This window comes from Scyliorhinus torazame, chromosome 8 (assembly GCF_047496885.1).
Source record: "Scyliorhinus torazame isolate Kashiwa2021f chromosome 8, sScyTor2.1, whole genome shotgun sequence".
In the NCBI taxonomy this organism is placed as follows: Eukaryota; Metazoa; Chordata; class Chondrichthyes; order Carcharhiniformes; family Scyliorhinidae; genus Scyliorhinus; species Scyliorhinus torazame.
This window is the reverse complement of record NC_092714.1, coordinates 228,812,484-228,827,205: the sequence shown is the minus strand read 5'-3', so window position 1 is coordinate 228,827,205 and position 14,722 is coordinate 228,812,484. Positions and strand designations below refer to the sequence as shown.

At 51.3% G+C, this 14,722-nt stretch overlaps 1 protein-coding gene across 1 annotated transcript in view; it reads left to right on the top strand.

The window, feature by feature from the left end:
* The window catches only part of LOC140428908 (uncharacterized), a 67,080-nt gene that overhangs the window by 37,530 nt on the left and 14,828 nt on the right, over positions 1–14,722 (top strand). The window contains exon 8 of the mRNA XM_072515556.1: positions 4,236–9,100. Coding sequence (XP_072371657.1) covers positions 4,236–9,100 — 4,865 coding nt within the window. The remainder of the gene's footprint in view (positions 1–4,235; positions 9,101–14,722) is intronic.

Below are 14,722 nucleotides of genomic sequence, written 5' to 3'. Positions count from 1 at the left end.
AAACTGTGCCCCGCTAAACTGGGGCAGTTCACCTGTCTGGACCAACGGCTCGGGCCAGCCCGTCCCCTCCCGGGGGTTCGGGCTGCCCCTTGCCTCTCCTTCCCCAACAGGGTTCGGTGATCCCTCAGCGCTCCCTTCTACTCGGGCCCCCTTACTGCGGGACCGGGTTCTAGGGAGGTGTGATGGGGACCATCTTACCGGGGGCTTGGAGACCCGATTGCTCCTTCGTCCCCTGACTGGTTCCCAAGCCCAAGGCGATACCTCCACTTCCTCCGCCTCCTTAGCCTCTATACTAAGGCAGGCCACCTGACCCACAGGTAAGGGCTTGGGAATCGTTACTGTCCCTGGGCTGGGTGCTTGCAGCACTGTCGGTTTCTTTGGGACTGCCCCTTCGGGACAGCACCTTGTCACCGGTTGTGTGACCGTGGAGTCAGGGACCTCCCCCACCGTCGTTAATTCTACGGGGGGTTTCTCCACTACCACCCCCAGTCTTCCCCCCACCTTGCTCTTTCTTGCCCTTATGGGGTGGAACAATTTAAATTGACTGATGTGGCGTTCGCATGGGTCCCACCTTAAGGGATTTAAACTGCAAATAGCCGCTGAGGCAGCCTCTAGAATGGGACCCTGCACCTGGACCGGACCAGGGTCTGGGGCTACAACTACCCCTGCGCTCCCTTTTTCCTGAGGCTGCTCCCTGGGTAGTCATACGGGTTCTTGTGGTGTGGGTGCGGGCAGGCCCTGGCCCGTTGCCATTGCCACCTGTCCTGAGCCTTGCAAAAGGGCTAAAATTTTACTTATCTCGATGGTTCCCGGGGCAGCTGCTCCTACCGCCGGGGTCTGACTCTCTACTGCGGGAGCCCTCTCCTCCTTGCTAGGGTTCTCACACTCCCTCTTGAAATGCCCGGTCTTTCCACACCCGTAGCATACCGGTCTCTTGTCGGAGGTCCGGGAGCCCTCATGCTTCCACTCGCTCTTAGGGGGTGCTGGTGTGATTCCATGCACCTGACCCTTATGGGGCTTTTCCTCTCTCCTTTCCCCATTGCGATATGCAAGGGTGAGTTTTCTAAGGACCTCTGCCTCATTAAGGTCCGGACTCTGCGGGTCGAACCAGTGTTCGGCCTTTGCCCTAACGTGAGGGAGACAGTTAGCTACGAGGGTCTTCAGCCAGTGGGCTGTTCTCTCATCTAAATTCTGCCTATCCGCGGGAGTCCCACACGCCTCCACATAGACAGTCCACAGCCTGTCTGCGAACATATTTGGCGATTCCCCTAGCTGCTGCTTGGTTTCCCCCACCCTCATGAAGGGGCTACCCAGATTCAAGCCCATTGCCTCCAGAACAGCAGTCCGTGCTGCCACCCATGTGTCAGGTCTTCCCCCATTCCCAGAGGTCACTGCCCTGCATAGTTGGGGATCTAGGGTCATCAGGAGCATCCTTATTTGCTCCCCCTCGTCGCAGTCATTAATGCTGGCTGCCTGCTCCACCTCCATAAAATGAAGCGACGGATCCCCTTTTGGAGTTAGCCTGGGAACGTGGGCCACCATCCCCCTGAGCGCGGGTGCCCCATGAGGAATGATAATGTCGCCCTCAACCGGTCCCCTATTCGCCAGCCCCGCCGGGGGACCATACCTTCTTTGTCTGACAGGGCACATCCGCCCTACCTGGGGTTCCTGCTCCTCCTCCCCACTGTCCAGCTCTCCTGCCCCGTTGGGTAGCCCCCCTGTCCCCGGGCTAACTACCCATATAGGAGACGCCGCTATCTGGGGATACACCACTGACCCCCCTTGGACCTGTCCCTGACCGGGCGGTCCAAACCCTACCGGCTGACCCGGCCCCATCACCGGCATCCCAGGCAGCGGTCTGTCCCCATCCCATGGGGACCCACATACGAAACCAGGCGGACACGCCGCCAGCTGGGGGTACCCTGCCGACCCCCCTTGGACTTGCCCCTGAACGTGCAGTCCGATCCCCCCCTGCCGGCCCGGACACAATCCCGGTGCCTCAGGAGGCGGTCTATTCCCCTTGGCCTTTGGGGAATCATCCGCTGCGAGGAGCACCTTGCCCCTTGGGAACCCCCCTGGACCTACCAGGTGTACCTGTCCCCTGACCTTGGACAAGGCCTCCTCCAACTCCGTTATTCGTGCCTGGCACGGCCCATGGGCACAGTCCCCTACTTCCTCGCGAGCCACTCGGTACGCTGCCTGGATGTCCCGGAACTTCCCCTCCAGCTTCCTACACTGCTCTGTACTCCGAGCATAGAGTTCCTGGAGCCTCCGTTCCTTTTCTTTACCCTCCACTATCTGGCAGTGGAGATAGTCCTTCTCGCACCGGTTAGACTCGCTTTCCTGTAGGCTGCCCCGTTTAAATTCTGCCAATTCCTCCCGCAGTCGTTCCGCTGCGCTCGCGCTGTCCTGTTTAAATTCTGCCAATTCCTCCCGCAGTCGTTCCGCTGCGCTAGCGCTGTCCCCTGCGCTGGCCCTCACTTCTCTCAACTCCTGCTCTAACTCTTCGACCCTTTGCTCTGTTTTGACTACCTGCTCGGACAGGCAGACCAGCCAAACTGCCTTCTCCAAGTGCTTTTTGTGCGCCTTACTTTCTGTCCATGCAGCCGCTGCCATTACCGGTTGCTCCGCATTGATTAGTTCTGAGACCCAAGGTTTGGTGAGGTTGACCTTTTGCCACAAATACGAGGAGATTCTCTCCTCCATTTTACTTCGTTCCCTCACCCCCACTGCCAAGTCACATACTCCAAACCACCGGGGTCCCTTCGTGGTCGCCATTGTAGAGGGTGCCATCTCTGCTACTCCACTACTGGGCCGATATCTGGGGTTTGAGTGCCTGTGTGTGTCTCTCTCCAGCTGGCACTGAAACTTCAGAGGCCAGGGGATGCCGCACTGGGACACTTCCACTGAAGAGAGCACTGAATCAAGCCTGCCGTTTATCCCTAACCGGCAGCCTGAGGCTTATATCACACAGATCTTCAGACCCCTACCAATACCCAGGTGATTCTCTCTCTGGCCGGTGGTGCAACACCCACCCGGTTCCTACTTCGCTAGAGTAGCTTTCCCAAGAGAGAGAATAGGACACTGCTGTTTATTACCTAACCAGCAGCCTGTCCTGAGTGAATCGCTCAAGATGACCCTTGATTCTTGAACCCGGAATTAAGGTGAGGAATATTTTAACAATGACTTGGTCAGAGATCGCTGGTGAAAGATTGAAGAATTTAAACGACTCCAATTATCAGCAAATCAAGGTTTATTGCAAAACCCAGGTCAAAATCATCAACAGAAAGGAAATATAATAAAATCTTAAACTCTAACACAAAATAAGTCTATTCAAAAGTACTATAACGAACACAACGAAAAATCTTATGGTTACACAGTTTTAGCAATAGCACAAAAACACAAATCAAGTTCCCTTCCCCAAAGCCTCAACCACTATTAAAGTCAAGGGAGTTTTGCAAGCTGCTGCAGGGTACTTATGGTCACAGGCTGCAGAGGTCAAGTCAAAGGTGGAGAGGTCGAGCCAAGAGACCCTCAATCGAAACACAGCCCCTTTTATATCCGTTTTACCTGGCTTTTTCCTGTGTTCGGCCAGCCCCTTTTGCATTGAATCCATAAGGTTTAAAGTTCCCGCTGGTCCTGCCCCCGTTGAGCCTGTCAGACCTGTCAAGATAGGAGTACCTCCCCTAGGTCCGCCTCCAGTCTGCTTTTTGAGATAACGAGGTTGAGCTCCCTTGTGAAGAAGTTCAAAGTCTTCCATCTGCTCTGGAGATCGCTGCTATGTTGATGGGGTGTTGATTGGATACTGCTCTGGTGGAGGCAAAGTCATTTACATCTGCATGGGGCTATGACCATCCCATTGTCCTGCTTGCAGGCAGGCCCCCTGTGTATTCCCGTGCCCCTTTGTCTGTGTTTTGATCTTATCTCGTTGTCTGGTTCCTTCTTCCTTGTAGCTCCTAGGGGGGGGTTTGTAAATACTTATGTCCCTACTCAGCTCAGCGGACCAGGCCTGCTGGGAAAACTGGTTACGTTCTCTTGGCTGAAAAGTCAGTTTACAGTCTCTGAGTTTTATTCTTGGGCAGTCCAAAAAGGGCCGAATTGCCCGAAAACCTTACACTAGATACAAATGCTATTTTAATTGTTTAATTGAAAAATAAATTTGATTTGTTTATTCCAATGTTCCAATGTTTGTTCACTCCAACACTGATGGTAATGCAACGCATATTGATTTACAGTTGAGGTGGAATCGGAAGAAGGATTTGAAGATGGAGAAGATGCAGCAGACAAGAATGAGACTGAAATTGTGACTGGACATTTTGAAGGTCCTAGAATCGATCCTCTAGATGTTATTGACCAAGTCATTGCAGTTGGGAATTCAAAAAGTTGGGAGTTTTTAGATTTTGAGGCTAATGATCCTGTAAGAATAGTATCTACCACTCAACCTCCAGGAGCTTCAGATAATGTTCCTTCAACTCAAGAGCTCCACTCAGTTCATGCAGGTGTTTCAGATGATGTTTCTCATGAGATAGAGCCCAGTGCTGAATCTTCAGGGGCTGTGGTTGAAGTCACGGAACAGAAAGAGTCCAGTGCTGAATATTCAGGTGCTATAGTTGAAGTCACTGAAGAGAAAGAGTCCAGTGCTGAATATTCAGGTGTTGTGGTTGAAGACACTGGAGAGAAAGAGTCCAGTGCTGAATCTTCAGGTGGTGTGGTTGAAGTCACTGGAGAGAAAGAGTCCAGTGCTGAGTCTTCAGGTGGTGTGGTTGAAGTCACTGGAGAGAAAGAGTCCAGTGCTGAGTCTTCAGGTGGTGTGGTTGAAGCCACTGGAGAGAAAGAATCCAGTGCTGAGTCTTCAGGTGGTGTGGTTGAAGTCACTGGAGAGAAAGAGTCCAGTGCTGAATCTTCAGATGCTGTGGTTGAAGTCACTGGAGAGGAAGAGTCCAGTGCTGAAACTTCAGGTGCTGTGGTTGAAGACACTGGAGAGAAAGTGTCCAGTGCTGAGTATTCAGGTGGTGTGGTTGAAGTCACTGGAGAGAAAGAATCCAGTGCTGAGTCTTCAGGTGGTGTGGTTGAAGTCACTGGAGAGAAAGAGTCCAGTGCTGAATCTTCAGATGCTGTGGTTGAAGTCACTGGAGAGGAAGAGTCCAGTGCTGAAACTTCAGGTGCTGTGGTTGAAGACACTGGAGAGAAAGTGTCCAGTGCTGAGTATTCAGGTGCTGTGGTTGAAGTCACTGGAGAGAAAGAGTCCAGTGCTGAGTCTTCAGGTGGTGTGGTTGAAGTCACTGGAGAGAAAGAGCCCAGTGCTGAATCTTCAGGGGCTGTGGTTGAAGTCACTGGAGAGAAAGAGCCCAGTGCTGAGTCTTCAGGTGGTGTGGTTGAAGTCACTGGAGAGAAAGAGTCCAGTGCTGAATCTTCAGGTGGTGTGCTTGAAGTCACTGAAGAGAAAGAGTCCAGTGCTGAATCTTCAGGTGCTGTGGTTGAAGACACTGAAGAGAAAGAGTCCAGTGCTGAGTCTTCAGGTGGTGTGGTTGAAGTCACTGGAGAGAAAGAGTCCAGTGCTGAATCTTCAGGTGGTGTGGTTGAAGTCACTGGAGAGAAAGAGTCCAGTGCTGAATCTTCAGGTGGTGTGGTTGAAGTCACTGAAGAGAAAGAGTCCAGTGCTGAATCTTCAGGTGCTGTGGTTGAAGTCACTGGAGAGGAAGAGTCCAGTGCTGAATCTTCAGATGCTGTGGTTGAAGTCACTGGAGAGAAAGAGCCCAGTGCTGAATATTCAGGTGCTGTGGTTGAAGTCACTGGAGAGAAAGTGTCCAGTGCTGAATCTTCAGATGCTGTGGTTGAAGTCACTGGAGAGAAAGAGTCCAGTGCTGAATCTTCAGGTGCTGTGGTTGAAGTCACTGGAGAGAAAGAGCCCAGTGCTGAATATTCAGGTGCTGTGGTTGAAGTCACTGGAGAGAAAGTTTCCAGTGCTGAATCTTCAGATGCTGTGGTTGAAGTCACTGGCGAGGAAGAGTCCAGTGCTGAGTCTTCAGATGCTGTGGTTGAAGTCACTGGAGAGAAAGAGTCCAGTGCTGAGTCTTCAGGTGGTGTGGTTGAAGTCACTGGAGAGAAAGAGTCCAGTGCTGAATCTTCAGGTGCTGTGGTTGAAGTCACTGGAGAGAAAGAGTCCAGTGCTGAATCTTCAGGTGCTATGGTTGAAGTCACGGAACAGAAAGAGTCCAGTGCTGAATATTCAGGTGCTGTGGTTGAAGTCACTGGAGAGAAAGAGTCCAGTGCTGAATCTTCAGGTGCTGTGGTTGAAGACACTGGAGAGAAAGAGTCCAGTGCTGAATCTTCAGGTGTTGTGGTTGAAGTCACAGGAGAGACCGAGTCCAGTGCTGAATCTTCAGGTGCTGTGGTTGAAGTCACAGGAGAGACCGGGTCCAGTGCTGAATCTTCAGGGGCTGTGGTTGAAATCACGGAACAGAAAGAGTCCAGTGCTGAATATTCAGGTGCTATGGTTGAAGTCACTGGAGAGAAAGAGCCCAGTGCTGAATATTCAGGTGCTGTGGTTGAAGTCACTGGAGAGAAAGTGTCCAGTGCTGAATCTTCAGATGCTGTGGTTGAAGTCACTGGAGAGAAAGAGTCCAGTGCTGAATCTTCAGGTGCTGTGGTTGAAGTCACTGGAGAGAAAGAGCCCAGTGCTGAATATTCAGGTGCTGTGGTTGAAGTCACTGGAGAGAAAGTGTCCAGTGCTGAATCTTCAGATGCTGTGGTTGAAGTCACTGGAGAGAAAGAGTCCAGTGCTGAATCTTCAGGTGCTGTGGTTGAAGTCACTGGAGAGAAAGAGCCCAGTGCTGAATATTCAGGTGCTGTGGTTGAAGTCACTGGAGAGAAAGTGTCCAGTGCTGAATCTTCAGATGCTGTGGTTGAAGTCACTGGAGAGAAAGAGTCCAGTGCTGAATCTTCAGGTGCTGTGGTTGAAGTCACTGAAGAGAAAGAGTCCAGTGCTGAATATTCAGGTGCTGTGGTTGAAGTCACTGGAGAGAAAGAGCCCAGTGCTGAATATTCAGGTGCTGTGGTTGAAGTCACTGGAGAGAAAGTGTCCAGTGCTGAATCTTCAGATGCTGTGGTTGAAGTCACTGGCGAGGAAGAGTCCAGTGCTGAGTCTTCAGGTGCTGTGATTGAAGACACTGGAGAGAAAGAGTCCAGTGCTGAATATTCAGGTGCTGTGGTTGAAGTCACTGGAGAGAAAGTGTCCAGTGCTGAATCTTCAGATGCTGTGGTTGAAGTCACTGGAGAGGAAGAGTCCAGTGCTGAATCTTCAGATGCTGTGGTTGAAGTCACTGGAGAGAAAGAGTCCAGTGCTGAGTCTTCAGGTGGTGTGGTTGAAGTCACTGGAGAGAAAGAGTCCAGTGCTGAATCTTCAGGTGCTGTGGTTGAAGTCACTGGAGAGAAAGAGTCCAGTGCTGAATCTTCAGGTGCTATGGTTGAAGTCACGGAACAGAAAGAGTCCAGTGCTGAATATTCAGGTGCTGTGGTTGAAGTCACTGGAGAGAAAGAGTCCAGTGCTGAATCTTCAGGTGCTGTGGTTGAAGACACTGGAGAGAAAGAGTCCAGTGCTGAATCTTCAGGTGTTGTGTTTGAAGTCACAGGAGAGACCGAGTCCAGTGCTGAATCTTCAGGTGCTGTGGTTGAAGTCACAGGAGAGACCGGGTCCAGTGCTGAATCTTCAGGGGCTGTGGTTGAAATCACGGAACAGAAAGAGTCCAGTGCTGAATATTCAGGTGCTATGGTTGAAGTCACTGGAGTGAAAGAGTCCAGTGCTGAATCTTCAGGTGCTATGGTTGAAGTCACGGAACAGAAAGAGTCCAGTGCTGAATATTCAGGTGGTGTGGTTGAAGTCACTGGAGAGAAAGAGTCCAGTGCTGAATCTTCAGGTGCTGTGGTTGAAGACACTGGAGAGAAAGAGTCCAGTGCTGAATCTTCAGGTGTTGTGGTTGAAGTCACAGGAGAGACCGAGTCCAGTGCTGAATCTTCAGGTGCTGTGGTTGAAGTCACAGGAGAGACCGAGTCCAGTGCTGAATCTTCAGGGGCTGTGGTTGAAATCACGGAACAGAAAGAGTCCAGTGCTGAATATTCAGGTGCTATAGTTGAAGTCACTGAAGAGAAAGAGTCCAGTGCTGAATATTCAGGTGCTGGGGTTGAAGACAATGGAGAGAGAGAGTCCAGTGCTGAATCTTCAGGTGCTGTGGTTGAAGTCACTGGAGAGAAAGAGTCCAGTGCTGAATCTTCAGGTGCTGGGGTTGACGTCACTGGAGATAAAGAGTCCAGTGCTGAATATTCAGTTGCTGTGGTTGAAGACAATGCAGAGAAAGTGTCCAGTGCTGAATCTTCAGGTGCTGTGGTTGAAGTCACTGGAGAGGAAGAGTCCAGTGCTGAATATTCAGTTGCTGTGGTTGAAGGCACTGGAGAGAAAGCGTCCAGTGCTGAATCCTCAGGTGGTGTGGTTGAAGACACTGAACAGAAAGTGTCCAGTGCTGAATATTCAGGTGCTGCGGTTGATCTCCCTCCAGGAACTAAATCAAATGCTGTATCTTGTTTGATTAAGGATGGCGCATTTGCAGCAAAGGATTTGAATGCTGAAACTCAAGATGTTATAGATAAAATTCCTAAAACAGAAGAATCCAACAAGACATCTCTAGTTGTCTCTGAAGTGGATGAATGTAACGCTTCAACTCCGGATACTGAAGTACCAGCAAGAAAAGAACTAGTTCCTACAATTCCACTTCCTCTTGATCAAATCTCGGTCATGAATGAATCCATGGTTGAATCCCCGGTTGAATCCCCAAGTGCTATAAGTAGTGTACCTGCAATGCAACAATTCAATGTTCCCCCTTCAAGTTCTGTCAATTCAATTGTTTCAGTAGCAAATTCCAGTATTACATCTCCAGTTTCTGTATGTGGATTCTCTGTAGTGGGAGAATCAGAAGTGGCATCTCCACGTGCTGTAGATGGGATTCCTGCAGGTGGAGAGCCCGTAACACCATTAATAAATGTTGAGGCTGGTAAATCGGGACAAGATGAAGTTGCCGCTGAGGAATTTGAAACACTTGGACAGCAGGTATTTGCTTCTAAATTCTCATAGTGTTAACGAAGCAAACGTATGACAAATTGCCAGTGTGGTTGAAAACTTTCCCTGGAAATTCTAGAACGCGAGTTTCAAAAGTTATAAAAATATTTTTCTGAATGATCTCACTTTACATTTTGTGCTTGAGCTAGTCAACATGTTACTAAACGACCATCATATGGGAGGAGTGCTTCCCGAAGGTGATAGGTGAAGATCAGACGGGGTTCGTGGGAGGGAGGCAGCTCTTTTCAAACGTTAGAAGGGTATTGAACGTCATTATGGCACCGGCAGAGGGGAAGGAAACAGAGGTGGTTGTGGCATTGGATGCTGAGATGGCGTTTGACCGGGAAGAATGGGGGTACTTGATAGCAGTTATGGAGCGGTTTGGGATTGGACCAAGATATGTGAACTGGGTAAAGTTACTATATAAGGAGCTGAGGGTGAGTGTCCGCACAAACAACATCAGCTCGAGATACTTTCCTCTCCACCGTGCGACTAGGCAGGGATGTCCTATGTCCCCTCTACTGTTTGCACTCGCGATTGAGCCGTTGGCCATCGCATTAAGATGTTCGGGAGTGTGGAAAGGAATAGTGCGGGGGGGGGGGGGATAGAGCATATGGTGTCCTTATATGCCGATGACTTGCTATTATACGTGTCGGAACCGAGTGTGTCGATAGGGGGAATATTGGAGCTGCTTCAAGTGTTTGGGTCTTTCTCGGGGTACAAACTGAATCTAGACAAGAGTGAATATTTTGTGGTGTCTCGGCTTGGGGTGGGGGCAGGGTGTGGGGGCTGCCATTCCGTGGGGCAGGGACTCACTTTAAGTACCTGGGTGTGCAGGTTGCCCGGGAGTGGGAGGGGCTCCGCAGGTACAACATCTCTAGTTTGGTGGGGAGAGTGAAAGCCAATCTGGCAAGGTGGGATGGTCTCCCTCTGTCACTGGCGGGTCGGGTATGTGGTGTTGGGTGCTCTGGTGCACAGATGAGCCAACACAGTTGTATGTGGTACAACTCTATTTTAACTCTTATAATACAGTTCGTTCTGGATACTCTGCACGTGCTGTCTCCCTGAGTGTGTCGTGTAGCAGGTCTGTCCTGGTCCTCCTCTCCAGCTAATACTGACCACCAGGTGTCGCGTTTGTGCTTTTATATATTTCTGTGATTGGTTGTGGTGGTGTGTGTTCTGATTTGTCTGTTGGTGTGTCTATCATGATGTGTGTGTTTGAATATCATGACATCCCCCCTTTTTACAAAGATATGTGCCTACATGGTTATAAATATAATCGTGTCGTGAGTGCATCTAAGAGTGTGTGCGTGTGTTGTGTACAGCGTGTGTATATGACGTAACTATTTACATGGGGCGATGGCGGGTGCGTCACACTAACAAGGTTGTACCATAACAAAACAGTACGAAGTCTTACAACACCAGGTTAAAGTCCAACAGGTTTGTTTCGATGTCACTAGCTTTCGGAGCGCTGCTCCTTCCTCAGGTGAATGAAGATGTCTGTTCCAGAAACACATATATAGACAAATTCAAAGATGCCAAACAATGCTAGGAATGCGACCATTAGCAGGTGATTAAATCTTTACAGATCCAGGGATGGGGTAACCCCAGGTTTCCTGCAGCGTATGAGGTAGACAACGTTGGCCGAGTCGCACGAGTATGTACCGCGTACCTGGTAGGTGGTGTTCTCACGTGTAATAGTGGTATCCATGTCGATGACCTGGCACTTCTTGCAGAGATTGCCATGACAGGGTTGTGTGGTGTCGTGGTCACTGTTCTGAAGACTGGGTAGTTTGCTGTGATACAATTCACACCTCTTTAACCTGGGGTTACCCCATCTCTGGATCTGTAAAGATTTAATCACCTGCTAATGGTCGCATTCCTAGCATTGTTTGGCATCTTTGAATTTGTCTATATATGTGTTTCTGGGACAGACCTCTTCATTCACCTGAGGAAGGAGCAGCGCTCCGAAAGCTAGTGACATCGAAACAAACCTGTTGGACTTTAACCTGGTGTTGTAAGACTTCGCACTGTGCTCACCCCAGTCCAACGCCGGCATCTCCACATCATAACAAAACATGAATGCGAGAAAAAAAACAACTTGAACAGTGGTCCGGTCAGACGATATCTGGAACGATAAACAACAACAGGTTATAATACAGAAGTGTTTGACTTTTGAACGTATGAACAGCGTTATAAGTCCAGTCTAATGGGTAACCGCCTCAAGAATAGGCTGGTCCTCAAGCCGGTTCAGCTGTGGAGATTTGGGTTCACACTGGTTCACCTTGGACTGTTGGAGGTGATGCTGTTGCCGAAGTCTCTACTTTTCCATTTGTTGTACTTCGTGCTTGGTTTTTCATTCGTGCAAATATAACATTCAACATCTTTGTTAGTGTTGCCTTGGCTGTGGTTTGGTTCTGGTGGTGATGGAAGGGGCATGATCCGTGGCATCTCCACGAAGTCATCCTTGGGAACCAGTGGAGGATCCGGCGTGTGCGTACGGTTCAGTTGCGAGCGTGGAAGGCGGCGCAAAGCTCGCTGATTGCGCCTACGCACCAATCCATCCGCCCTGCATGCCAGGAACAAGGTGGAGTCTTTTTTCTTTTTATCTTTGTGGTGGACGGCATCTTGTAGCCGATGGGTTGTTGCCATCGAAGTAGCACCATCACTAATATCATGCAAGGCGATGACTGTGCCAGATGTGGAAGTTGGCCGAGACCGTGCACGCTGGTTCCGGCCACCTGCTGTGCCGGAAGGGCGACTCCGCAGAGAAACGTCGAAGCATGTCGCCTTGGAGAGAGAATTGTTGCTCGCATCAACGTCTGGCGATAGCGCGAATTGGTGTGTCCGTCTTGGACCGCCGGTGCTGGTCGCCACTGCCGACCCAGTGGGACTGCCACGCGATCCATTCCCTGTCGCCGTGGCATCCGCCGTCACCCTGAGCGTGCCATCACCGAGGCCGCGACACCGCCCGTCCGGAGCAAGGTCTGGCGTGCGCGAATCAGAGTCGGCGCTTGGCTGCTCCCCATCTGGAGTCCGGTCTGCCTTCCGTCGATGCTCCCCGTCCGGAGTCCCAACAGGTTCACTGGAGGCAGCCGAGATTCCCTGAAGCTGCACTTCTGGGGCGAAATTCTCCCCCAACGGCGGGATGCCCGCCGACTGGCGCCAAAGCCGGCGCCAATCAGACGGGCATCGCGCCGGCAAAAAGGTGCGGAAGTCTCCGCATCTTTGGCGGCCTAGCCCCAACATTGAGGGGCTAGGCCGACGCCGGAGGGATTTCCGCCCCGCCAGCTGGCGGAAATGGCGTTTGTTGCCCCGCCAGCTGGCGCGGAAATGCGGCGCATGCGCGGGAGCGTCAGCGGCCGCTGTCAGTTTCCCGCGCATGCGCAGTGGGGAGAGTCTCTTCCGCCTCCGCCATGGTGGAGGCCGTAGCGGAGGCGGAAGGGAAAGAGTGCCCCCACGGCACAGGCCCGCCCACGGATCGCTGGGCCCCGATCGCGGGCCAGGCCACCGTGGGGGCACCCCCCGGGGTCAGATCGCCCCGCGCCCCCCCCAGGACCCCGGAGCCTGCCCACGCCGCCTGGTCCCGCCGGTAAATACCAGGTTTGATTTACGTCGGCGGGACAGGCAATTCCTGGGCGGGACTTCGGCCCATCCAGGCCGGAGAATCCAGCGGGGGGTCCCGCCAACCGGCGCGGCTGGATTCCCGCCCCCGCCCAATATCCGGGAGTGGAGACTTCGGCGGGGGCGGGGGCGGGATTCACGGCGGCCAACGGCCATTCTCCGACCCGGCGGGGGGTCGGAGAATGACGCCCCTGGAGTTGGAACATGCAGGAATGCACCAACCAGTGGAGAGGCTCGAGCCATCGAGGGTGGAAGCGGTGCGCCGCCACCGCAGTCGTCAGTGGTCCCACCGTGATCGTCGAGTGCCTCGGTACGCACTAGGCGAGGTCTGTCACCTTGCACCTTTTGCATGGGAAGTGGGATGATGTCGTCACTCGTCTCACATCCCGTGGATAGATCCTCATTAGCAGCTTGCTGTTCACTAGGGTTGGGTAAATTGTCAGAGTTTTCATCTGGTGGTGCACACCATGTCGGTGGACTGTCATTGTCTTGCCGTTGTCCTTCATTTGGGCTTTTCTTCTTTGGAATTTTAAATCTTCCCGCAGACATTGCAGAACCTTGTTTATTACCCCCAAATTCTCCGATATGTATGGTCTTGAATATAGGATCCAATGTTTCTATCGACATTGTACTATTTTCCAAAGAACATTCCGTTTCACTTTTCTTCTCAGGTACCTCATATGTATCTTTGTCTAATGTACATGCCTTCATGGTCTCTGGGTCTGATTTTGCTGGGACTGGCATGGTCACAGTCTCTCTTTTACTGTTCTCAATTGCCCACAATATACTCCCCATACATAACTGCTTAATCACTGGGGTTAGTGTGGTACAATGGATAATCGGGTCGACCTTATCTGCATCTTCACCATTAGTGGAAAGCACACTTGGTTCACTTGAAACTGCTGCGGGTTTTAAATTCGTTATCTGGCTACTCGATGTCGGTGTCCTCAGGATTCTTGCTCCAATGTTCTGCTCATTTATCAGTGGAGTGTGTATAGGTTCAATGCAATTAATGTTTTCCTCAAGGTTTGAAGAGTCATTACTGACTAACTGCTGGTCTCCGAAGTTGGGACTTTGCGGCGTTGTGTTGAAGGGAGACATTTGTCCCTGCTGTAGATATGATTCAGGTTGTGTTATTTCCATTACCTGAGGATCAATGTCTTGTCCATTTTTTCGATCCGTACTAAAACACTGGCAATTCTCAGTCTGCTCCTTGCAAGTTAAACATTCAATTAATTTCTTTAGCAAATCCTCAGCATCCTTCTGTGACCGTGCAGCATTATTAATCTCTGTTCGGCTATAATGATCCTGAAGGTCAGCGCATAAACCTTTTTTCTTCGGGCTTGGAAGAGGCGATTCCTTTGGCTTGTCTTCAGTTGGGCTTGAACAGTCTTCAGCACTGTGCCCTTCATTGTAGCATGAGAGACCGTCATGGTCATGCTGCTGTGTAGTGGAGCATGGTAGGCTGTTATAGCCTTCTTGCTGTTCACGTGAGCATGGCAGACTTGCATCGTCTGCCGCTGGTTGGTCAGGAGAGGTTGCTAGACCCTCATGGTCTTGTTCCTGCAAGGACCGCACATTGGAGTCTTGCGTTGCTTCTATCGTGGAGGCTGTCCACGAGCTCTCTGTGGAGGCTTGTGACACTGGAGTCACTTCTTGTTCGTGCAAGGACTGCGCTCTGGAGCCTTGTGTTGCTTCTATCGTGGAGGCTGTCCACGAGCTCCCTGTGGAGGCTTGTGACTCTGGAGTCACTTCTTGTTCATGCAAGGACTGCGCTCTGGAGTCTTGCGTTGCTTCTATCGTGGAGGCTGACCACGAGCTCTCTGTGGAGGCTTGTGACACTGGAGTCACTTCTTGTTCGTGCAAGGACTGCGCTCTGGAGTCTTGCATTTCTGCAATTGTGGAGTCTGTCCACGAGCTTGCTGTGGAGGCTTGTGACACTGGAGTCACTTCTGGTTCATGCGAGGACTGCGCTCTGGAGTCTTGCAT